Here is a 23,554-nt window from a genome sequence, read left to right on the forward strand (position 1 = left end):
TGCGGCGTTCAACTGAAACGTGTGGCATTTGTACAGCCAGGTGCTGGGGAAATTGCGTGTTTCATTTTCCTGTTATTGTAGAGTGCCTAACAGTGGCGATTCTAGACCTGACCTACAGGGGGAGCCCAGTAGGGAACAGTATAACTATTGTTGTTTGGCTATAGTATAAAGTAGAATTTTCAGGGGGGGGTGCAACCCCCAGAAGCTGCAGGATTTTTGCAATTTAAAGGCTTGAAAACAGCCTAAATTTGTTCTAAAAACATGAAAAATGCTAAAAATAACAATGCCAATCTATACAGCAACTTTTCCCCAAGATTTTTTAAAAGTTATTTTTTAACGGGGGGGCCTTGGCCCCCCCTTAGAATCGCCTATGGTGCCTAACAGCCAAACTACGTCGGTGTTGATAATCATCTGTTACCAGGTACTAACATACTACAGTAGTGAAAGCAAAGCCGGTCTGCTTTGTGACTACATGGCGAAAATAGTGTATATTCGCCCACGCATTTTCGAACCAGGTCCACTCGTAAGTTGGAATGGCGAGACTAAACTGCTTTCTTTCTTCATAATTGCTTCAGAAAAACTCTTTTAACACATCGGTAAACGTGAATAGGCATCTGGCTTCGTGAGCGTACTAGCAAAAAGCGGAATTTTATCGTAATGTCAGAAACCAGACCAGTTACGCTCTCATCCTTCTAGTATATTAATACCTTATAATGGATGAATGTAACACTGTAGTATCTAAGCTATCCGTACTTGCGTTGTGGCAGTAGAATCGAATACGCAATTTTCATGCATTGTGGCGATGTATTCTTGCCACACGTTTTTTAAAGCGCGTCTAATGTAATTATTTGTGCAACCGCTCTATACGCACCTGGTAATTGGTAAAACCGGGAGGGGAGCGGGAGCGGGAGATTGCTTGGTAAAATCAGGAACCGGGAATCGGGAGATCACGTGTTAATCTTTGCTGTCACAAGTAACACACATACGTAGCTAGAGCGCCTGCAGTGCTGTGACGAAGAAACTAATATAAACTAGTAAATTATGAGCTTGAGGGGAAAAATAGCTATAGCTAGATAAAGTTTGCATGATGGCCGTATATTAAAGGCTTTCATTAGAGCTTTATAGTTATTAGCAGTGAATGCATAAAATTGTATTGTGTGGGTTTTTAGCACAGTAATTCACAAAGTGGCTATTTTAGTGGACATAAAATTTCTGAAAGGTAATTTCAGTGAATACATGCAGCAGTTATTTGGCATATTGGATTGTCTTACAATAATGAATGATGAGCAACAGGCCTCCAGTCCTAGCTACATGGTTCTGCCCCAGTCTATACTAAAGTTCATGCACCCTACCAATCTAAAATCCATTCAACTAAACGTGATTAGACTTCCCATCATTGCCAGCAGACTTTCAATGGATAGACTGAAGTACAGTACACCAAGCATAATTATTCTCTGAGTATACAAAACACATTAATAAATCATAAAGTGTTAATTAGCTACAACATACAGTATGTAAAATCAAAGCTGCCTAAAGTAATATGCATATGACCCAGTTTTGTTCTGGAAATCATTAAGTTTAAAAGGTTGAATCCTGTGGCTTCTCATGCCATCATAATATAATGTATGACCATACCAGAAGCAAACTGCAGTAAAATGATTGTCACTACAAACAGTGCAGCCAGCTAGTTGATATCCATGACCATATATAGTTAAAACTTTTGGAATTGTCAATATTGATCTACCAGTCAAGGACTGGATATCAATCGGGATCATCCAAGGCACTCGATTAAGAAATGACGATGCCATTACCTGTGGTACACCGCGGCACTCATAAAATGTTTCTCTGTTTCTGCCAGTTAAATTTAATCGGTCAGTAACTGCATGGAGAGATTCATTTGGTGGTTGGCAATGAAATTCTGCACCACAGTAACCAACCATATCTCCAGCTATAGGAAAAATTTCATTAAAGTTATCTAATCCAGAGCTGAAGGAAAACGTAGAAGGGTATTTTGTTACCTCCGTGTTATGATTAGGGCAATGCTCAGAGGTACATTTAAGTTTAATTACCAGTTTCCAGATATGTGTGAACAAGCAAAGACACCTATTATTCTCACCACCAAAACAATCATATTTCAAATTATTCTCCTGAGAAATTGTAAGATTTAATCTTGATTGAAGCAAATGCAAAAATAAGGTTTTTCCTTCATCCAGCTTTCCTTTATTCATCAATACAATTGCTGCTTTGAGAGAGTTCTCAGCTTCACTGTCACCAAAGGTATCCAAGAAAGATTTGTACTGTTTGCAGTGGAGTGACAATATTGTCAGGAAGTTATCAGAAGTGCAAGTGTTGGTGTATTCATTGTGCATCCATGGAAGAGATTCTGGTACAGTACATGCACTGCAAAAAAATCGGCATTCTGTTTGAGTATGGTAATGTCACATGCACTCAAACAATACTTATGGAACCAGTTGTCACACTTTGAACAGTTGTACATGTTGAAGTCTCGCTGTGAATTGCCATATAGCGTGGCAGATGTTGATCCATCAACCCATGGTGTTTGGCAGTAGCAAAACAGCTGAACCATCTCTTCTGCTTTCCTGTGATAGTCCTTTTTAACTTGTGAAATGCCATTGACTGTTCCAGTATCATCTTGTTGCAATACTGAAAATAACTGTGGCAAACCTTTAACCAAATCAATGCGCAGTTTTCCCAAATCCGTATCCGGTTGTTTGCAAATGTGCAGGAGCAAAACTGCAGTTATAATCTCGGCTTTTGCATTCTCTTTACTGCTTTGCACTCCAACATGAATGGTATTCACAACTCCAATGTTTGAACGAGTGGCAGTTCCTGCATGATAGTTTAGTTCTGCATAATCAGGGTCACTGTAACTTGATACAACCTACAAAAATATATTGCAGTAAACGCTATCTATGCATGGATATTGTTATATAATACCTCTACTCTTGGTGTTTTATCTTCCTTATCGTTTAAACGTCTCAAAAAGGCTATTCGATTACTCCTTTTCGTCTGAAGTACTGCAATCTTTCCAATGTCAAGATCAGTAACTTCCTAAAGGAATGATAAATTTTAACAGAGGCTACATATTATATGAATGAAGATATAATTACCTACCTTGTCAATGCTTGGTTGCAAAACATAATTGTACAGGAGAATATCTTGACAGACAACATTTAACTCAGATAAGAATCGGTCCCAACAAAATTCTTCATTTAAAAACTTGACTCTTCTTTCACATCTCCTTATTTTAGCACTACTGCTGGCCTTTTCCCTTAATTCTAGCAGAAACTGAGTTAGTGGATGATTTGGTACACAGGCCTCTTGAGGTGGACTTGAATCTGTCTGATGTACAAGGGTTGTGGCACCTAATAAAATTTGCATGTACAAAATTTAACGTAAAAGTGCTACAAAATTTTTAGCATGTCTCACCCTTCAATTTCTTTTTAGGAGCACATGACATCTGTTCTCCATTGCAACAACTATTGTCTATATCCAGCTGGCCTGCATGTATAAACATTAATAAATAACATGTGTAGTTGTTAAGTACTGTTTTGTGCACATAAACAAGTACACTTACTGTTAGGATGCTTTTGTTTCTGGGAACGAGAATGAGATTTGTTTTCTGTGCCTATAAATAGAAAAGTCACTAAATATAGCAACATAAAATAGTATCAACTGTATACGTACGTTCTTCCTTGATGCTAACAAAATCTTAGTCATCAGCAACTCCTTCAACAGCTTTTTCTTCTAAGTCTTCTGGTTCTTCTGTAAAATCACAGATACTTAAAAATTGAATTCATAGCAAATAAGCACATTAAAGTTCCAATTGCTACATTATTAAATTAATATGCTTCTATAGCTTTACCTTGTTTTATTTCCTCTGTTGGACAACAGTCCTTTACTCTGGGTGGTTTCCTTCCAGATGGTCGCTCTTTGTTTTTTCTTCTGATTTTTTGCTGTAGCAAGGTCATGTTTGGGTTTGAGAAAGCATCAACATTCTGCCCAATCATTATTTTGCAAGCAAGAATATGATAGCAGACACCTGAAGCTGGACAAGAGCAACTCTCTTTTGGATAAAGTCTGACTGCATATGGTGTAGTACCATCTGTGCCCATAACCATCCAACAGCCAGAATTTACTAATGAAACTTGCTTATTCTGTATAGCTTGATAAGCTAGTCCAAGTTGGCTATTTGGTGGTCTGTTAGTTGTCACATCAGCAGCATTTCTATTCTCATATCCGGTCTCTGTAGAACTGGTTTCATTGCCATTATTCAATTGACAATAAATGTCACCCTTAGCTCTAGCTACAATCTCATCTGGGTTAACCACTTTCGGTAAAATAGGCATCAACGAGGGATCTCGTTGACAAAACAAAAACTCGTCTTTCAGTTGCCACGAACCACATTGATGTGAACCTCGCACAATTTCCTGGTGATAATAACAGCACATTTGAAATAATGAGTAACAAATAATATCAAGTGGCACTTGCTTCCAGTTCTGAAGTCTGTGCAGCACAGCATTCATGGATTCTGATGCATTATTGGTAATTCCATTGTGTGGGTTCACTACACCAGCAGATTTTAGTACCCATATTGACGAAGTCTCTTTGAAAATGGGCAGTAGATTTTTCTCAAAATAGTTACGAACTAATGCTTTGGATTGAAAAGGACCTTCCATTTTAAATTCATCCCAACAATTATCAAATTCTGTTTCTGTGGTTTGTTGCATCAATTCCTTCAGTACATTAGCAAAGTAGCTTATTTCACCAGCATTACAATTGGCTTTTTGTTTGAGGTAATAGTGAAGATCTTGTTCCAGCAATAAACTTGTTGGGCTAGTGGGAACACTGATGAGAAATTGAATTCTCTGTCTGATACAATTATTATCCTTTTTGAAGCTAAAATTGGAGACAACTGACGAATTGCTTCCATGAACTGCATATGGTCTACTTGGTAGCGTCTGGTATGGACTAGAAATCCGAATGGCAGAACAGGAGAGTTTTTAAACATTGTGTGTTTGAAGATAAGGGTCGACAAGTAGAAATCACCCATATTAAACACAGTGTCATAATGAAGCGTCACAGGTTCTGTGGATAATTTCAAAGCAGTTTCTAGCTCTTTGATTATTGGCTGTCCAATCATTTGGACAATTACATTAGGGTGCACAGAGAATTTTCGTATGAAATCAAGGGGTTCACCTTTTCGATTGTTAAACTTTAGTTGATGACACAAGTGGTACATGTTAAACATTGCGTCATGGGATAGTCTGGTATGTCTATCCACTTCCTTACGAAATTTCTAACTTGATTTTGATCTCTAGGTGTGAGCACTGCATGTCGAGGTCCACCGCTGCTTTCATTGACTAATTCTTGATAAACAGTTCGATGTGGCTTCATTGAATCTTTCTGTAATATCTAAAAAGCATATTGCATATGATCATACGCACGTTTTGTCTTTAAATCAAATCTCACCACTCAAATAACATTTGCATTCTATAACATAGGCCATTCAAATTTGTAAAAGTACTGGAATTTCATGACATAACCTTCTTGCAGAAAATTTATGTGTCATAAAAGGTAGGCAAATTTTATATGTCCATGTTGCCTCCTTTATAGGTTTGGTAACATATACATGTTTATTTTAAATTCAGAGAGATTTTAGCCAAGCTTAACTAAAAGGCATAGTGCTGCTTTGAGCAATTACTTTTAAAAGATACGAGTGTAGTAGTGTAATAATTATGATAAAGAGCAAAATGAAGCGCCTCAAGAGCAGAGCAAAATTAGCAGTTTTGCTCTTGAGGTACAGTGCATCCGAGCTATACACAACATATACACAATGTACATGCACATGCTATAATGTAAACACAAACAAAAGCAATATAGCTATATACCTTATCAATTATACTATGCACATTACACTCAGACGGTCTTTACAATGCAAACTACTATAGCTTATAAATGTGAGTTGATTCACAAGACTTTTTTTGCTCACCTTATCCTTCACATGTGGTGCTGATCTCACAAAAGACTTGGAATTATTCTTACTGTTCCGATGGCTAAATCCTTGATATAAGGTGTCATCCCCAACGTAGTGTAGCATAAAATGTTGCCCGATACCCCAGAACTCAAATCTTCTGAATCGGTTATCACCCTTTTTATCCACAGAATCAAGATCAATGGTACTACATTTTTTCTTGAATTCACATCCTCCATGTTTGACACTGTAAGATCCTACATGTACCCATCTGTATTGATCACACCTATAATAATTGCAATGTACAATTTATTTAATTACTGTATGACTCTAGAAATATAGTTATGTAAACTTGTTTTGTTAAACTGAGACAAGCTAGCTAGCTATATTGTAACTATACTCTTTAATATCTAGACCTAACCTTAGCTTTTTCTTCTCTTGTTCCTATTTGTCCGAATCAGGCCCGAGGTTGTAGATATACAAGCTGCCGCCTTTTGGCTGAACAGGAGGATCTACACTAATCTGTAGCTTTCCACTGATAGCTTTCGAGAAGTAATTATGCGCCTCCGCAGATGTCAAGTTATTGACAGCGTCTTCTACTGCAGGAACACATAGCACATCTTCCTCCATTGTGCATGCGCGGCCGCACTATAGCTACGTGCAACTCTATACTTGCAACGCTATACTTGCAAAATCACGCCTGCCGTTCGTAGCAAGTGAGAGATTTAGTTGGCACGTGATTACAAGTGAGATTTTTAGGAGAAGTCGCACGTGATCTCCCGATTCCGGGTTCCTGATTTTACCAAGCAATCTCCCGCTCCCGCTCCCGCTCCCCTCCCGGTTTTACCAATTCCTTACGCACCTGCGCTTGTAATCTAGTATAATATTTTCTTAGTGCGTGCTACCAGCAGCTAGGAGAGAAAAATCATTATAATTACGGCAAAGTGCCTGTTGGAGCTTTAAAATCTTAAAGATCCTTACTTTTCTTGTGAGTTACGTATAATCCCGTAAACTTAATAATAGCTACGTATAGTTTTCGAACCTTCCGTATTGTCTTGACCCTTGACCCACTGTAAGAGCTATTTAGTGGCCTTGACCGTTGACTTAGAGTTTGACCGCGGTCACAGATCTACCTACAGCAAGAGCCTGAGTGACACCCCCTTGTTTAATACTTCAGAACAGCTAGCTAGCTGTCCAGCCCGGGGGTCCGCCACTTTCTCGAAGGGCGTACGAGATTTCGAAATCACAGTGATTTCTCTGAAATTAATGATTTCATTAGTGATTTCATGATTTCATTAGTGATTTCATGATTTCAATTGTGATTTCGTGATTTCAATTTTGATTTCGTGATTTCCGTGATTTCACCATTGTTGACTCTCACGGAGCTAGAACAGGTCCAGAAGCTTCGTCATCAGTAAACTGGATGGTAAAAGTTATATCTTCACTAGAGTCTAGTTCGTAAGCAAAGATGCTGGGGCCAAAGCCGTCTGGCTGAGATGATTCCAGGCACCAGTAGCGGTGATGGTTTGTGGTTGTGGTCGTACGGTAGTGCTGATGATTAACAGGCAAGCTAACAGTGTAAAGAGGCTGTCTAAAAATGAATAGAAGCCGTCCCAGAACTTCGTGCATAAGTTATATTCTAACAAGGGTAAAAAAATAATAGGCGTGGATCAAGGAATGCCGCACTGGCCTAGTTATAGCTAGCCGCCGGCATTTTTACGAGGCAATCCACGACTTATCTGCAGCCTATCAATACCATTATCCTCTTAGCCACACAATGTTCAACTAGACACCACTACCCTTACCACTTCATCCAGGTACTTAGCTACATGAACCGGCATTCCTTCTTTCCAAGAGCTGTCATCGACTGGAATAATTTGCCAACTTCAGTGATTGAGTTAGAAAGCATGCATTATCAAAAAGCTACTACATACTTGTGCTGTAAAGTAAAAATGGTATAGGCAATGTTAGGCATTATCGAGTATCGTCTTTACCGGTAGATATAATAAAGCAGTACTGTTTGTTATCTTGTGTATTTTTTCCTTGGAGCATTACTCACGTCCCCTTGGCACATCGGCATGCCCAGCAATAATAATAATAAAAGTAGCTGATGGTGATACAAGTGATTAATTAAGTATAATTGGAATTGGTTACTATTACATGGTTGCGTGTCATCAGTGGGTCCACATGATTTCAGTTACACTTTTATCACGGAGTTATGATGAATTTAAAACAGTATCTTTGGTAGGAGATAGACTTGGACTCAATCAGTAATGATTAGGTAATGAAAAAGGTGTAAAATTATTTACAAAAATAGATAACAAACAAGTACACAGAAAAGTTAAGCACAAAAGAATACAAAGACTAGCAAATTACAAACTACCACACTAATTACAATAAACTAAACTACTTGCAAGCTACACCTACTTAACTACATTATAAAACCTAAACAAAATCTATAATGTCCTCCGAGCAAAGAGCATATAGTGTCTGAGGACCATTTTGGCATTGTATTTCCATAAAGTCACTGATTAGGTAATTGTTCTCCGTAAAATTTGTGTGCTAGCTCCAATGCATCCTGCATTATCAGTTCTTCAGATAATATAATGCAAACCAGTATGATGCATTGCCAGCAATGAACATACCTGCAAAATTTAGCAGAACTTATAAACCTTATCTGATCAATATGTAATGTATTTAATCTGCATGAAGCTGACTTAGCTATATGCAGAAAGATAGCTACTTGTATGTATTACCTACCAGTTTTATAATACACAATAGATTAAATCACACCTGAAAGTTGACATAAACAATATCTCTGCTAACATCAGTAACGTGCACATCCCTTCCTTCACAATGGTATTGAAAACTGGAATGGTTCTCTGTTAACAACCCTATCTCATTTCATATTGACTAACAACCACAGTGGCAGGAAACACCTAAGTACACAGTCAACTGATCTGGATACATTCATGGTCTTCATTGTGTATGCCAGGATTGTTTTATATGAAATGTTGCTTGCAAGTTATGTAAAGATGTTTAGTGGGTCAGCTGAACAAGCAGAATCATATTATGTGAGCTAATCTTTGAAAAGTTACACCTAGTAGCTAGTTACTAACCAGTACTGACATACATATTTTCTAGACAAGCTGCATAATTATTTGTCCTGAAGCTAATGCTGGGAACTACTTTCTTTGCAAAAGTGTGCTTATAGTTTGCAGCCCTTCTACATGGTTTACCCGTTTCATCATTAACCCATGCAGTCACTATGATGTACCGTCACTTGTGGCTGCGAGTAGAGCCTAAATTGCTAGTTAAAACTGAATAAGATTCCGAGATGGATTCTCAGATCACTCGTGTGGCTCCAGCATAGATTTTAGAGGCGCTTACACGCCTCTAAAATCTATGGCTCCAGTGATGGAAGCTTTTGACCATTAGTGGACTCAGCTTGGGCTGTAAAATTCTAGAGATTGGCAGCCGAACCAGTGCCAGATCAAGTGATTCGGGCCTTAAATCACTTCTGTTATGATCCAATTAATAATATCGCGTAATTCAATGCGTCCGTAATTTACGGAAATATACGGAGTTTTACTATTTTCGTTTTCAAAAAGTGTGATTTCTGATTTCTTTTGAGTGTGTGATTTCATGATTTCAAATGTGATTTCTGACGAAGCGTACGAGATTTCAAGAGTGTCGGACCCCTCGGTCCAGCCATTAGGCAACTAGCTAGCTACTCTACAACCAAACTATCCCATACGCCATAACACAAATCATACTCACCAATATTCATCAGCTAACTGATACTATCACTTCCTTACAAAGGATCACACCCCAAGTTTTAATCTTCTAATTAATGCCCATTGTTTAATCGTTATAATTTGTGCATTGTTAATAGTAAACCTTTCAAGACTACATGCAGAATTCGAACAAACAGGAGAGGGTGACAGTAGTAGTGAAAACGAGGGACATATGCCAAGATGAAGAAGCAGAGCCTTAGATCGATACTTTCTAATAGAACAGTCACTTTGTAGTGAAAGCATTCACTGATTAAAATGTTCCAAGATAATTGAAAAAATGTTGCTAGCCTATAGCTAATGTAAATAAGCTACCCAGAAAGTTGCCATTGATGTTCAACGTGGCAATGCTGCTTTTGTATAATGGCAACAATACCATCATCCCAGGACTGGGCAGAGTTTGCCTCTCTACACACTGTTTAAGTGTTTTATATTATTATCTTTGTGGTTGTAAAAAAAAAAAAGCTAGCACCATAAAAAAAATGAATAAAAAATAAATTTTTTTTTTTTTTTAAAAAAGCTACCCATATAGTTAGAATTCAGTAGATAGATTGACTTATCCATAATTCATTAACTATTGGTCAGCTAGCACTAGCTATAGTAGCCTGGCTGTAATTTATTTTGTAGGTTCAAGATAAGCTATAGTCAAGACACCATTGTATTTCTGCATTGCAGAAGTTCCAAGAAACACTCAGAAAGTAATGGCATGAGATGATATTAGTGAGGATCAGTTGACCAAAACTAATGTGTATAGTAGTTTTAAACCATCAAGCTGTATTAAATTTCAAGCATTATAAAATTAAAACCTTACCCCTGCATCTGAGTCATACTACCACTGGAAATCTCAGTCTGTTAGAAGTCCTAGATTCACCCTAAAGTTATGATGGTTGCTGCAGGGGCGGATCCAGACTTATGGAAAGGGGGGGTCAAAATGACTACATTTGTCAGGTAAGACCAAAAAAAAAAAAAAAAAAAAGGTCACAGCCAGCTGACAATAGCTGCCCACCTCACCAACTACATATTTATCACTGATAAAGTACATAAAATCCTTAAATAGCTCACCACACACTGCTCTAATACTATGACTGCTTTATTTGAGTGACTGCTCTATTAGAGTATCTCGATCTTGGTATATATACTAAAATTTTTTTGAGGGGGGGTCAAGAGCCCCCTTTGACCCCCCCCCCCCCCCCCATTGTATCCGCCCCTAGGTTGCTGTATTAAGGTGACTGCTCTACTAGAGTGACTGTTCTATTGTATCTCAGTCTTGTTTCTGGAATCATCCTTTGAGCTATCCACTGTCACATTACAGGGAGTCCTGACTGTATAGCCCTACTTTCCCCCTATCCCTACTAAGTATCCACTTTCATTAGTTCTACTGCTCTTGTTCCCGTCCACATCTTGATTTTCCCCTACCCCATAGGGACTCCATTCACAAGTACACCGCCAGTAATTATAACTTCACACAACATAAACCTCACAAACCACACCTTCTTAATCGTCCTTTATTGTAGTTTACAGGAGTATAGGTAGGCCATAACCACATCTTTTGGTTGTAAATTCTGATAGACCACAGCATCTGATTATATACAAGTTCTATCAATGGCAAGTATAAGGAAAAATTAGGAATTTTAAGTTTGATTAGGGATCATAGAAAAAAAGTAGGGAAACAATTAAGGGGAGTTGCCTACACCTGCAGATATACTAGTTGACATTTAATCCCTACTTTAGTCTATGCCCATGACTGAATTAGGGATTAATGTCCACTAGTATAACCATAGATAATACACGTTACGTGTATTATCTATGGTATAACTGCAGGTATAGGTGACCTCCTTGTTAATTTCCCTACAATCACTTAAAATTCCTATATAGTTCGTTTACTTTTTTTCTAACATTATTATGTATGGTGAACGCACGCATACCGCACCAAAAGAAACACTGTGAAAATGAAGCGTGTCCTGCACACCAAAATGTCACAATATACACACCAACACACAATTGGTGTGTATATTAAGACACATTGGTGTGTAGGACACATTTTTTACAGTGAAGGATGGCGCCAGAGTTAATATTTTTGTCTGAACGGGTACCCCAGCTATCAGTTACTGACTTGAAAGTGAAGTGGCCATTATGCTTCACTTTCAGTTACTGTATGTTCAGCCTGTTTCATAGTGTTACAAATGAAGAACAGTAGGAGAAGCATCTCTGCAATTAATCCAGTCACCAAGGAAAATATACAGACGATTTCCATTTACAGACATATGGAAGCCAATGGACTAATTTAATCTTTAATTTTAGATGTATTATATTGCTTGTATAATATTTATTTATTTTTAATTAAAAAATTGTATCACGAAAAAAACAAAACGTATGAAAGCCATTGCGCTACCAAGAATTGACACTTTGGACTGTCAACAAAAAGAAATGGAATACAAAGAAGGACAAAAGTTTGGTCCATGATGCATGCACTGTATGTACTGCAGTATGCCAAAGGCACCTGTTGGCTGAAGCAACGTCAAACAGTGAAAATCAAGCCCATAGCCTTAGCCTTTATTGAGTTATATGCTTGTCTGAAGGCATCAGGCAGTTAGTCAGTCAGTAGAAAATTCAAAATTTTGTAGCATTCTATTGGGGTCATACTGAAGACACTTTTGGGTTTGGTTATACCTAACCAATACTGCCAAGGTACCAGGATAGTATTGTGAAGCTGGTTTTTGGGTGATATTTTTGGCCAGAAAAATCCAAATCCCTAATATACAGTACTACGTGTATGGTGTTATACTATATTGTAACTAATGGCAGCGAGGTCAGTTGTATAACAATAATGCACTGTTAGTTATATGTGGCAAGTGCATGCATGGTACCACTGGTAAATGTAAAAAAATAATAATTGGTGCAGTGCTCACTAATGGGGGAGCCCTAGGTAATTTTATGAGTAATCACCATGGCAACATGCAACCAACCACATGCGGAATACACGCATTCCAATACATTTTTCTGTCCTTTACGAAGAGTCCTCTTATTCCCTTCAAGATCCTAAGAGACTATAGGTGCATTAGTAATTACCATTGTCTATTAGCTACAATGTACAACAGCTGTTTTAATTACTGTTAGTCATAGTAAAACAATTAATATTCATGAAATGTCTTTCAGGACACCTTTTAACACCACTATATGATAAAGTGATCAGATGGCTAGTAAAAGAGACGCCAATTGTATTGGGAAGGGCGTACAAGTGTTAAAGCAGCTTAATTTGAGAAAGTTGTGGAAACTGCTATTAAAAGAAAGCTTTACATCTTCTAAGAAAACTAAAAAGTGAAGTTATAGATTCTGTAGAAGGCATAAAAAAACTAATGACCAATCTTACAAAGTTGGTACTGACAACTCCAACAAGAGAAATCACAATAAGACATGGTGTCAAGCAAGCCATTAAATATGGTGCAGCTGAAGCTGGTCAACAAGCCATCCAAAGAACTCTAAAGTTTGCTAATCCAGCAAGTTTGGCAGCTGACCTAGCCCAGATTGGATTTGAAATTGCTGAAACTGGAAAGGCTGTTGGGAAATACGGAAATATTGGCACTGATGCAGTTGCTGGCACCATGATTAGTGGAACAGTAAAATTTGCTGTTGGAGCATTTGGAGGATTCCTAACTTGGGGAGTTGGTGAAGTAACCAGTGATGTCATGCAATGGATGTTGTCTTAATTTTAAACTTATGCAAAAGTTAAATGTTGTATGCAAAATTATATTATGCACTTTAACACTAATAAATTGCAGATTTAAATGTGTGGTAAGGACGTATTTCTAAACAAGAACTACAAATGGGATGACTTTACTAAATGAGCAAAGACAGTCGGGTTGTTAAAACCAATCTATGACTATCAGTTATGCTATTATACACAGTCTATTCTTACAAAACTTAAGGTTCGTCTTCTCTAGCTGCCATAACATCAAAACGATCATGTGTGTATTCACAATCATCACTGGACTGTTTAGCATCAACAAAGTTGGATCCACCAAAATCTGTCTCATCCATCACCTTCACCTTGACGTGACGGACAGCTGCACGTAACTGAGGTATCAGTAACCCATTTCTACCCAGTTTGATCCTCATCACTCGATACGCCATGTTAGTGGGCTTGTTTCTCTCCACAACTAATAAAAGAAAACATACAAAAGCAAATTCAGTGCTATACACAATACAGCTGTGTGCATGTGGCAAAGAACATTTGAACATACTTAAGTAAAGTGCGAATACTCAAAGGTATGTATTTGACAATACTTAAAAACACAATTACTCATGTACTTGACTGAGCAAGTATAAAGTACAAGTACTAGTCAATGTGTACTTTTAACTTACAGTATAATATGCAATTGGGCCCATGTCAGGCAAATGTACACTCAGTAAGTTCCACCTGTGGTTTATTGTACAAGACAAGGGGAAAATCTGATGTCATTTGTAATACTTTACCTGAAACCATGTAAGCTAAAATGTCAGGGAATTTTTTTTGTTTCAAGCATGTATATTATACATTGCAATGAAAAACTTTTGAACTGCTGACAAAACCACAGATTTAATTTGGTAAAAACCACAACATTTGTCAGCACATTCAGATATGCCAAAGAACTTGTGTGAAAAGTTTAGGGTCTCTCATTGGAACAATAACATTTCTTAGTCATCTTTGTTCTATAGACATGTAACAATCTCATTTGCCATAATTCAAACATCCTCTTTACTGATCCACAGAAAATATTGACACAAGATTCTTTTTTACAATGCATAGATACTGCATTACTCACAATATAATGTTTAGGAAGCTGGGACAGCACAACAGAGACTAAGCACATTGCTGCCTATCACAGAACCTGCTAAGTAATGCCTAATATTCCTCCATTGCTTAAATCATTGTATCTTTACCACTATCATGCTTTGCTATCTTTAAATACGACCGAATTGAGCAAAACATACACTGTAGCAGCTACAGTAGTTACAAGTACAGGGACATACACTCTATCAAGGTGAAGCAGAAGTAAAATACTAGTAGTATGCTAAAAGTAAAAAAAACAACTTAGAAGTAAATAAATTCATACCTTCAAAACTTAGAATGGGCATAAAAACCACAAGTTTTTATGTGGTCAATGCAACTTTCCCATTCGTTGTCATAATTCTAAAACATCTATACCCATTTCAGTTGCAAGTGATAGCTATATAAAGGTACTGTTCCCCCATCATAAGTGCATGCGAACAAATATTGTCTTCAGATATCACAGCAAGTAAACAAGAGTATATAATGGATTTTATAGTTCATAGTCTATATGTGTATATAGGTAAACCATTCTATAATCCTTTTGCAAAGAGTGAGATAAATGATGGGGCTATACATGGATATATGTAAGAATGTCAGTTATTGTATGTACAATTACCAACCAATCAACCACAGTACATTATATACCAGATGCCGTTCAATTTGTACTAGAGATGATTGGACTAGACAACATTGGAAAGACTATTGGTGCAATAGGAAACACCTGTTTGGTGCTATTGTAGGAGTTGCTATTGGAGGACCACTAGGTCTGTTATTTGGAGGTGTTAAAGGCATCGTATCATGGCTGGTTTGGGAAGTAATTTGGGATCTTATATTTAAGATTATACGTATATTTTTATAAGTAAATTAGTGAACATTAACTGCAAAACTGAATGAGTACTGAGTAATGTGTAAATTCAATTTAAAGGGCTATAATTATCATGAGCATTGTTCTATTGTTTTTCTTCAAATGCTTTTGAAAGTGGTACCAAAGGTATGTCTTTTGTTACAGGTTTGGTTCATTAGAGCTGGGCGATATACCGGTATTGTTAGTAATCTGTGATATTTAAGTCATACCAGTTTTGATACCGCCTGTTTTTTTTTAATAACGCCATACCGTCTGGGCACTATGGCCTCCCTGTGGGCTTGTTTCATCGGACATGACTAAAACACGGAATGGATTGGGAAAACAGACTCACAAATGGACTGGAAGGAACTTCCCTGAAAATGTTTTTTTGCCATAGAAACTCACTAAATCGTTGCTACAAAGAATATAACACGTAACAACAGCCTTAAACAAACCTCTACACATGTGCTCGAGCCACCATTACTACCCTGAGATAATTTACAAAGCGCCAGTCTGCCAGTTTGAGTGCCTGTGACAGCGAAGTTGTCGGTTAGCTACAGTTTAAGCAAACAAAATAACACAGACTGTATTTGTAGTCAAGGGGTTTGACACGAACCTAGAATCCTGTACGAGATTCCGAATCCCACAAAATTTTGCCCAAGATTCCGAATTCCAAGCCAAGATTCCAGATTCCAGATACTTAGATATAAAATGCTCAATAATATTGTTGCATAGGGTTTCTAATCAGTTCCGAAGACAATCCAGAAGACTAATTCCTTAGTCCATACTGTAACAAACAGATATATATCACTCTCTAGAGTTCCTATAGATGCAAAGTACGCATGAAATTGTCAAGGACAAAACATCCTGACCACCTGGCAAACTCTTGTAGGTAAGTGTTCGAGCATTAATCAGATGGCTACAGATTCAAGGTTGCCCAGGGATTTTTCACCTTTTCAAACATACTCTATACAACAACTTATAAACAGGTTGTAGGACCAGGTGTCTACAGACCTTCAGCACTGTAAAGCCTTAATAAATCAATAAAAATGCAATTTGAAGTTGTAATTTAAATTCTGGTAAGACTATTATAGTATGCAAGAACTGCCTGAAAGTCATTTCTCTACATTGTTTTTTACACATGCAAAATCAGCATCCATGTAAGCCGAGATGCACATGTCAGCAATAGCCAAGGCAATAATAGCTTCAAATCCTGATGCAAGAAAACATTTTATATTATTTTATTAAATAATGTGCAGCTCACAAACTAGCAACATTTCGCTACATATACTGGTAATTTTTCCTTTATTAATGCTAATAACTCCGGTGAACCAAAATCCAAGTTAAAATCAGAATCACTGCAAGCAAAACTCACTCAGGGCAAAGTTCAGTGTTACTTGTGTTATTTCTCACGGATTAAATTACTCTCTTGCGAGCTCTTTGACACAGCTATGCAATAAAGTAGCTTGCCTTGGACTAGCTACAGTACCACACCCTCGTACTGGCTTGTACTAAACTTAATCTACTCTCTGGAATTCACCCGCGGAGGCACCTCAAAATAAACCAAGCTCGAAGTAAACAGCTCATGAGCAGCTTAAACACTTTGGAGTCTGCTTTGAAGCGGAGTTCAAAGAAAACTTGGCTTGCAAATTCAGTGTAAGGGCATGCGCAGGTGCACATTATTAGAAGTATTCGAAAATATCCAAAGGTTTCCTGAATTATGCAAGTCCCAAGATTCCAGATTCTAGGCAAGATTCCAGATTCCAAGGTGATTCCATGTGGGATTCCGAGGGATTCTAACCAAGTTGTATGGGATTGCAGCTCGTATGTATCAGACCCCTCGTTTGTAGTAACCAGTGGCTTGCCAGCTGATTAAATACAACATGGCCACCACGAAGCCTACCTGTCACGAGCTGTCACCTGTAAAACTGAAGATCAGCCATCAAACTAATTGCAGCAATTAACTAGACCATGAATTCCAAGTAACATAGTGTCTTAACAGGCTTAAAGCTTGTGTCTTGTCTTGTTTACACATGCGAAAAGAAAGTGCGCTTTTAATTAAACACAAAATGAATTTAATTTTAGACTATCTTTAAGCGCAGGGCTTAATATCGGCTTGAGCAAACTTCCGAGACACCGTGTTCAGAGCAGTTCAGAAGTTTGTTTCAGGTCTTTGTTGTGTGTTATATTCTTTCTAGCACCTATACAGTGAATTTTTATGGCCAAAAAACGTTTTCAGGCAAGTTCTTTCCAGTCCATTCTGTGTTTTTGTCATGTCCTGTTTCATCCCATATTTAGAAGGCAACCAGACATGTGACAATGTTTGTAGGGGGATGGTATATTTAGCGGAATTGGCGGAAACAGCAGAATCATAGCTTACAGATTATGGACAGCCTTAAACACCAATCACCACCTAGCTGCTCACTGTTACATATATAAAAACAGCTACATAGAACTCACCATGATTAAAACATAATTATGGTCTGCATCGCTGATTTCTGTCTTCTTGCAGCTTTAAATAACATCATCAGTAGCAATCAATTCTTAGAGTGTAGTCTCAACCATCACACCCCATAGCTATAATAGTTTGAAGCACATGTTACTAGAAGCGCCTTCAAGGGGGACACTTGTAATTTAAAATCTGTAAAAGCCACCTGGAGTAAATAGAGTATGGCCACCTAAAACTAAGCCTGACCATTCAACACCAGTTAAACTAGAACGCTCTTATCATGTGTTTGGTAACTAGCTATAGGGAACTTCTAGTAGCATGCACTTTATATTTGGAATATAGAGCTCACAACAATTGAAGTGCATGGTCTTTGTAGCGTCAATTTTCTGTCTTCTACCATTTGTGGCAATCAATTCTACTCTTATCTCAAGCCTCATTAGTTAATTTAATGATTTATTAAACATCACCTTCCAACAAACCTTCCAATTAGCACACCATATAAAGTGCATGCTACTAGAAGTTCCCTATAGCTAGTTACCAAACACATGATAAGAGCGTTCTAGATTGTTCTTTAACTGGTGTTGAATGGTCAGGCTTAGTTTTAGGTGGCCATACTCTATTTACTCCAGGTGGCTTTTACAGATTGAAAATTACAAGTGTCCCCCTTGAAGGCACTTCTAGTAACATGTGCTTCAAACTATTATAGCTATGGTGTGTGATGGTTGAGACTACACTCTAAGAATTGATTGCTACTGATGATGTTATTTAAAGCTGCAAGAAGACAGAAATCAGCGATGCAGACCATAATTATGTTTTAATCGTGGTGAGTTCTATGTAGCTGTCTTTATATATGTAACAGTGAGCAGCTAGGTGGTGATTGGTGTTTAAGGCTGTCCATAATCTGTAAGCTACGATTCTACTGTTCCGCCAACTCTGCCATTTCGCTAAATATGCCATCCCGTGCTGATGTAGTCAGCTAACCAAACTATGTAAACAAGTTTGTTTGTGGTAATTTGTACCTGAAGTTTGCTGACCTACCATGGGTATTTGGTGCTTTTGTTGAGGTAAATAGCAGTCACTTTAATACTAATGGCTTTTATATTAATATTGCGATATTTAGTAATACTGTGATACTTTTTATGGAAGGTATACCGTTTGCTAATTTTCAATACCGCCCAGCACTATTATTCATCCTCCATGACATCATTGCAACAAGAGGATGCTATGAATCCACTTACACAGATATTTAAGGATCAATAATTTGTTGTACATGGTTTGTTGATAATGTCCTGAATGCCAAAAATTTAGACACCATCTACGTAGCTGTGCCAACATTGACAAATATACACTAATAGAAAAGCCATCACACACTTTTACAGGTTTTGCAATTGAATTTGTTGTCTTTGCGATTGAATTCGTCCTGTTTACAATTGAATTAGTTGGTTTTGCAATAGAATTCATCGCATTTGCATTACAATTCGTCATAAACAAAATGGCTCCAAGAAACCAATCGTTCATTAAGAGATGAATTATTTACGCCATGGAGAGTTACACTTGAGACACTAGAAGGTAATTGGAGCTGGTAGTACACAAAGCTGATAGCTGTCTGACAAGTTAATTATCTTGCTTGTGAGTTTGGAATGTTGCTGGATAGGCTGTAGAGGAAGAATGGATAGGCTGTAGAGGAAGAATTATTAGAGTTGTTTACTACTGTTGTACTTGAACAAGTTCTTGTAGCAGCTGCTACACCATGTTTTCGTGTTTTCTCCAGCTGCCATTCTTGTTATGGACTAACTTAACTGCAAAAGTGATGAATTGTATTGCAAACAGGACGAATTCAGTTGCAAAACCGACAAATTCAATTACAAATGGGACTAATTCAATTGCAAAAGCAATGAACTCAATTGCAAACTAGATGAATTCAATTGCAAAGTCGCCAAATTTAATTGCAAAAATCTGCAATAAAGATCAGTAATTTTATTCAATCAGCTTTTAGGAGTCTCATCTACAGGTAGGTGTATTTTTTTAGTTTAAAGGTGCATTAAGCTTAAGGGGGAGGAACCCTGGTCTACCAGAAATGAAAGAAGAGTTAGCGTCACTTACTACAAGCATAAGTTCCTACATAAGTACAATAGCAATGCCTGTATCGAAGAAAATATTGCCAAGCAATGAGTAACGTAACAATCAAATGTGTGAATTCAGAATTTTCATCAAATACCTTCATTGAATAGTTCAGTGTTCATTATTACAGTGGGGTTTAAGTAGACAAAAATGGTGAATGACAATAATCGTATAGCAGAAATGTCAATATTGTTCATCCCTCAAACAAAATACGAGAACATTTACTACAAAGTAATGTGACCCTTTTAATTACACTCACACGAGATGAAAGTATGCTATGTCGTACAGTACAATGGTACTGTATATTAGGGATCATGAAGGTTTGGGCTTTTCTGAAATATCAGCCTAAAACCAGCCTCACAGTACCTTCATTGTGCCTTGGCAGTATTGGTTAAGTACAATCAAGCCCAAAAGCGCCTCCAGTACAACCTGAAACACTTTCTACTGACTGACTGCCTCACTGATATAACTCGATAATGGCTAAGCTTACAAGTTTGATCTTTTTCACTTTTCAATTTTGCTTTAGCGCAACAGGTGCCTTATACCATACTGCAGTTTGTAGAATGCATGCTTCATGGACTTAACCTGTGTCCCATTTTGCTGATGGTGCAAGGTGTCAATTCACGGTACGCTGTGCAATATCTTCCTCAAATTTGTAACAGGAATCATCTGAGTGACTGGATTGACCTTCTTGTATGGTTCTTTGTTTGTAACGAATGCTGTGCAATAGCCTAAACACAGCTGAAATCAAAGTGTAATGGCCAAGATACCGTAATTCGCTTTATTTTCGTGCAAAAAATTTTGTGATAAAAATTTTTCATGTAAAAATATTTTCATATGATTTACGTGAATGACTGCTCTATTAGAGTAATTCGATCTAAAATTCCTGTAAGAAATTTTCACACAAGTTTTCCATACAAAAATTCTTTTACAATGAAAAAAAGCAAATTACGGTAATGGCCATTTCAGCAATTGGTAGTTGGTATACGCATTCAGATGAAAACAATAAGCCTGGTGCCATTCTTTCATCAATATGCATGAGTTCACCAGTCACAAAAAAAAATACAAGGTCAAATAGGGATCAAATAAAAATACTGAAACAAGGGAGGTCTGAAAGTGGACATTCACTACTAGATAATTTGTCGACCAATCATGCATGATAAATTTGCATGAAAAATATCCTGTCCATGAAATATTAACGTTAGAATCTATGAACATTCTATGGATTCACTAGGAATTATCAATGGAACAGCAACTTCTTTCATGGGCAAAAATCTAGTAGTGATTAATCTTTACTTGTTGCTTGTACAAGTTTGTTTTTGCTATATGTACCATAGTGCATGCAAACAGTGAACTATTAGAGGGGCAGTACCATCAGCAACCAATCAGCATATAATGGAGAACAGCTAATTGTACACATTTCCAGGCTAAATGGAGAACAAAGATTATGACACTAGCATGGTTGAGGTCATAGCATATTGTTGGCTACCTTTGTACCATGGCCAAAGATATAGCAGATGTTACAGATAATAAGGCACATAGCATAATATTAAACTTCTAGTACAGCACACTTTCTGATTACCAACTACTGTATCGTCACTTGGTCACTGTACCAAGTCAGCACAGTTAAAGTAGCAGGGTTGAATCCCACTTTCTGGCCAAGTGTTAACAGTTTTTGTCTTAGTGATTAATGAACACTATTGGCAAAAAAATATGCTCAAATGAAGGGAGACAAAAAAATTGCCAGTGTTACAACTGTGATTCAATCCAAACACACTAGCAGTAAAACAAGGCATTATACTAAATCTTGTGTGTGATTTGTATCAATGTACAGTCAGCAGACATAACACCTACCTGATTTTCCAGTTGTGGTAAAAGACACATCAATGTCAGCACCAGGTCCTTCTGGTACAGTCACCGCAGGAGTAGCTGATGGAGTTGTGGCAGAAGGTTGAGGTGGTGGGACCTGACCTGTTGGAGCTGTTTGATCACCAGCCGGTGGAGGGTTAGTAGATTGAGATTTTGGCTTAACTGTATCATTGGTGTCATCTTTACCCCCAGCAGTGAAGTTTAAATTGACTATTGCTTTCTCAGCCACATACATTGACGTTATAACAAATAGTGTAGAATTTTTTGACAACGCATCTTGAATAACAGGATGTGTCGGTGAAGCAAACACTTTCCCTGATTGTTGTGCAAGGATGCTAGAAAGGTTAGTAAAGTGTCTGTCCACTTTGCCAAAGTCCACAGACATGCCGGCGTTCTCAGTAGCTTGAACATCCACTCCGAAATGGGCCACAGCGTATTGTATCTCCGCATCTACTCTAGCGTCCACTCCGAAAGAACGGCTCGTGTTAGCATCATCAAATATCGACTCTTCACTTTCTTGTATGTTCAGTGGCTCTGCCTGGTCTTTAAGAAGTTCAGATATATTGGCGCCGGTGAACACCAGGCGATGTTTCCGCCATGGCATGAAGGGACGTAGTTTCTTCTCAAAAACTAAGACATCTCCTAAAGCGTACTCGTCAGAACGATCTAGATGAGTTGGAATGGCGGATGGGAGAACGAAATTGACGCCACGGTTGAAAACGATGCGTTCTGCTTCTGCCATGACTTCTGCACTTTGCAAATACGCATGCGTAAAAAGCCACGGGTAAGTGGCACATTTGTGGTTGCCTAGGTAACAGTATTTATATTCTACAAATTAGTGCACTAGAAAACAATGGAAGCAAATGAAGTTGACGAGTCGAGAGAATCTCCTGGTGAAAATGAAGGAAGCAGCTCGCGTTCTTCCATTTCAGAAGAGCATAGTGGCACAGACCAAGTTCACCCAGTTACCAGATTGGTGAGTTCAAACGGGACTGTACACGATAGGTGCGCATGCGTTGTTTTACAGGTGCCACTTGTCAAAGAAAACACTTATTTGTGTAACTTAGCTGAGAAAATGTGGACAGACAAGCACAATAAACAAATAATGGAGTACCTAGTTGACACCTCAGTGCAATTACTGCTTGTCTACATCGACAGTCGTAACGGTCTTACTCTTGCTAAGGCCATTCCACCTTACCAGTTAGAAGAAGTTGCTTATTTTGTTAAACCACAGAATACAGAAGTTACTGAGAATAATTTTTACAGTGTTCTACAAATGGGAACTGCAAAAGGGAATTTTGTTGATAGTCTTTTAAGAGCAATGCATGATATGTATGCCCCAACCTTCTTTGAAAGCACAAACTGGCCAGACAGTATCCTTTAAACCATGTCATATACTTGAGAAAAATATTTAATAATCAGTAAGTTTTCCTTTACAAGTCTTGCAGGTGTGAAGAATGACTTCTCTGCTCAACTTCACAAGTTCATGGCACATTTGACTGATGCTCAGCACAAGACAGTTGGTCATACAGTTCTCTATGTACCTGATGAGGGGCCCTCCATGAGAAGACCAAATGTTGGTAAAGATAAAGACCTGGTACAAAGACTAGAAGGTAAATAGCATCTGTCCAATGTGTCCATAATGGTATTGTTGAAATGTGAGCTACTTTGT

The 23,554-nt window shown here is 37.8% G+C and overlaps 3 protein-coding genes across 4 annotated transcripts in view; 1 reads left to right on the forward strand and 2 right to left on the reverse strand.

The window, feature by feature from the left end:
* Nucleotides 1–1,164: 1,164 nt before the first annotated feature.
* On the reverse strand, nucleotides 1,165–6,331 carry LOC136241442 (uncharacterized). 2 transcript variants are annotated; one of them, XM_066032651.1, is made up of 8 exons: nucleotides 6,014–6,331; nucleotides 3,887–5,436; nucleotides 3,709–3,786; nucleotides 3,599–3,649; nucleotides 3,451–3,522; nucleotides 3,136–3,386; nucleotides 2,959–3,072; nucleotides 1,166–2,902 (listed from the first exon to the last, which is right to left on the reverse strand). In XM_066032651.1, exons 5-8 carry the CDS (start codon nucleotides 3,479–3,481, stop codon nucleotides 2,324–2,326), a joined length of 975 nt encoding a protein of 324 aa, XP_065888723.1. In that variant the 5' UTR covers nucleotides 3,482–3,522; nucleotides 3,599–3,649; nucleotides 3,709–3,786; nucleotides 3,887–5,436; nucleotides 6,014–6,331; the 3' UTR covers nucleotides 1,166–2,323. The 2 variants fall into 2 exon arrangements, with proteins under 2 accessions (XP_065888722.1, XP_065888723.1); XM_066032650.1 differs by having other exon boundaries at nucleotides 1,165–2,902; nucleotides 3,599–3,786.
* A 7,156-nt stretch (nucleotides 6,332–13,487) lies between these two features.
* On the reverse strand, nucleotides 13,488–22,665 carry LOC136240750 (uncharacterized). The gene is made up of 2 exons (XM_066031788.1): nucleotides 21,868–22,665; nucleotides 13,488–13,946 (listed from the first exon to the last, which is right to left on the reverse strand). The coding sequence occupies exons 1-2, from the start codon at nucleotides 22,622–22,624 to the stop codon at nucleotides 13,711–13,713; spliced, it is 993 nt and encodes a 330-aa protein (XP_065887860.1). The 5' UTR covers nucleotides 22,625–22,665; the 3' UTR covers nucleotides 13,488–13,710.
* Nucleotides 22,666–22,716: 51 nt separating this feature from the next.
* The window catches only part of LOC136239988 (dynein axonemal heavy chain 2-like), a 31,882-nt gene continuing 31,044 nt past the window's right edge, over nucleotides 22,717–23,554 (forward strand). The window contains exons 1-3 of the mRNA XM_066030779.1: nucleotides 22,717–22,858; nucleotides 22,910–23,255; nucleotides 23,331–23,495. Of these exons, the coding sequence (XP_065886851.1) occupies nucleotides 22,736–22,858; nucleotides 22,910–23,255; nucleotides 23,331–23,495 (634 nt within the window). The 5' untranslated portion in view covers nucleotides 22,717–22,735. The remainder of the gene's footprint in view (nucleotides 22,859–22,909; nucleotides 23,256–23,330; nucleotides 23,496–23,554) is intronic.

The sequence above is a fragment of the Dysidea avara genome, chromosome 12, assembly GCF_963678975.1.
Source record: "Dysidea avara chromosome 12, odDysAvar1.4, whole genome shotgun sequence".
NCBI lineage: Eukaryota > Metazoa > Porifera > Demospongiae > Dictyoceratida > Dysideidae > Dysidea > Dysidea avara.

Coding starts and splice junctions, on each gene's coding strand:
- LOC136240750 (XM_066031788.1), bottom strand. CDS start 22,624: ATGGCAGAAGCAGAACGCATCGTTTTCAACCGTGGCGTCAATTTCGTT. Junction 13,947..21,867: donor TACCACAACTGGAAAATCAG/GTAGGTGTTATG, acceptor TTCTTTTATTAG/TTGTGGAGAGAAACAAGCCC.
- LOC136241442 (XM_066032650.1), bottom strand. CDS start 3,683: ATGTTGCTATATTTAGTGACTTTTCTATTTATAGGCACAGAAAACAAA. Junction 3,387..3,450: donor TCCTAAAAAGAAATTGAAGG/GTGAGACATGCT, acceptor AAATTTTATTAG/GTGCCACAACCCTTGTACAT. Junction 3,073..3,135: donor TGCAACCAAGCATTGACAAG/GTAGGTAATTAT, acceptor TCATTCCTTTAG/GAAGTTACTGATCTTGACAT.